We start from the raw sequence: 990 nt of genomic DNA, 5'->3' as shown, positions 1-990 counted from the left end.
CGAGCAATACATGATACAACAATCACGTTCTCCTGCTCTAAGGCTGCGGCCATCGACCTCGTCTCTTGATTCCTTCACTCCTCTTGGCCTTCATCCCTCAGCGAGTGTTTAGAACGGCTCGATCCTGCCCCAGCTGCTGTTGCTGCTTTTTCCTTTTTTTTATTTTTTTCTCTTTATAGCAACATGCAAAATAATACAGTGCGGAGCGAACGAATACTTGGAAACGATATACAGCTGCACCAGCCCGAGAATGTGTGGCAGCTACAGCAAACCCCTGCGAGCATCTAGATGCTGCATGAGGGCCAAAAACAGCCGATTGAAGGCCTTGCGCCGCTTTAAATCGACAACCATTTTATAGAAGTGATAGGGTACACCACCTTTGACCCGTTTCCTAGCCTGCTCTAGGAGTGGACAGGAACGGAGGAGATGTCTAACATTCCCTATTGGAGCTCCGCAATCACATTCTGGGGAGGCGATTACTCCACACCTGTGAAGATGCGCAGGAGTGGGAGCCCTACCAAAAACCACGGCACTGCCAGCGGGTGTAACTTCCCCTCGACTCCATAGCCTCGCATGCGAGGCACAGTAGAAGAAGTCATTGACGCAAGTGCCTAGACCGGCCCGTTTGTCTGACCACCACTCACGCAGTGCCAGACGCCCTGCTTCGGCCTGATAACGCCTAAGGGTCTTCACACTGATTTCCGTCTCCGCAGAGACTTCCATCATGGAGGCACCCTTGGCTGCCAATTCGTCGGCTCGGTCATTAGTGAACATACCACTGTGACCAGGCACCCAGTGGAAGGTAACCTTGTCCGGGATTTCAGCTGAGAGCAGAGTGATCTGTCTCGCTTTGTCCCGCCGAGCCACCGTAGATCTCGACGACAGGATCTTGAGTACTGCTTGAGAGTCCGTGAAGACTGCCCATTCTTCCTCTCCCTCCGTCGTCAGGATAACCCAGCGGACTGCCTCAAGAACTCCGAGGAGTTCACA

At 52.8% G+C, this 990-nt stretch overlaps 1 protein-coding gene across 1 annotated transcript; it reads right to left on the bottom strand.

Moving 5' to 3' along the window:
• Positions 1–261: 261 nt before the first annotated feature.
• On the bottom strand, positions 262–774 carry Pmar_PMAR021857 (hypothetical protein; the record flags this gene model as incomplete). Its single annotated transcript, XM_002781805.1, has 1 exon — positions 262–774. The coding sequence occupies one exon, from the start codon at positions 772–774 to the stop codon at positions 262–264; it is 513 nt and encodes a 170-aa protein (XP_002781851.1).
• Between the last annotated feature and the right edge of the window lie 216 nt (positions 775–990).

Source organism: Perkinsus marinus (assembly GCF_000006405.1).
Source record: "Perkinsus marinus ATCC 50983 genomic scaffold scf_1104296941478, whole genome shotgun sequence".
NCBI lineage: Eukaryota > Perkinsozoa > Perkinsida > Perkinsidae > Perkinsus > Perkinsus marinus.
The sequence above is the reverse complement of the archived record's forward strand: the minus strand, read 5'-3'. Positions and strand labels throughout refer to the sequence as shown.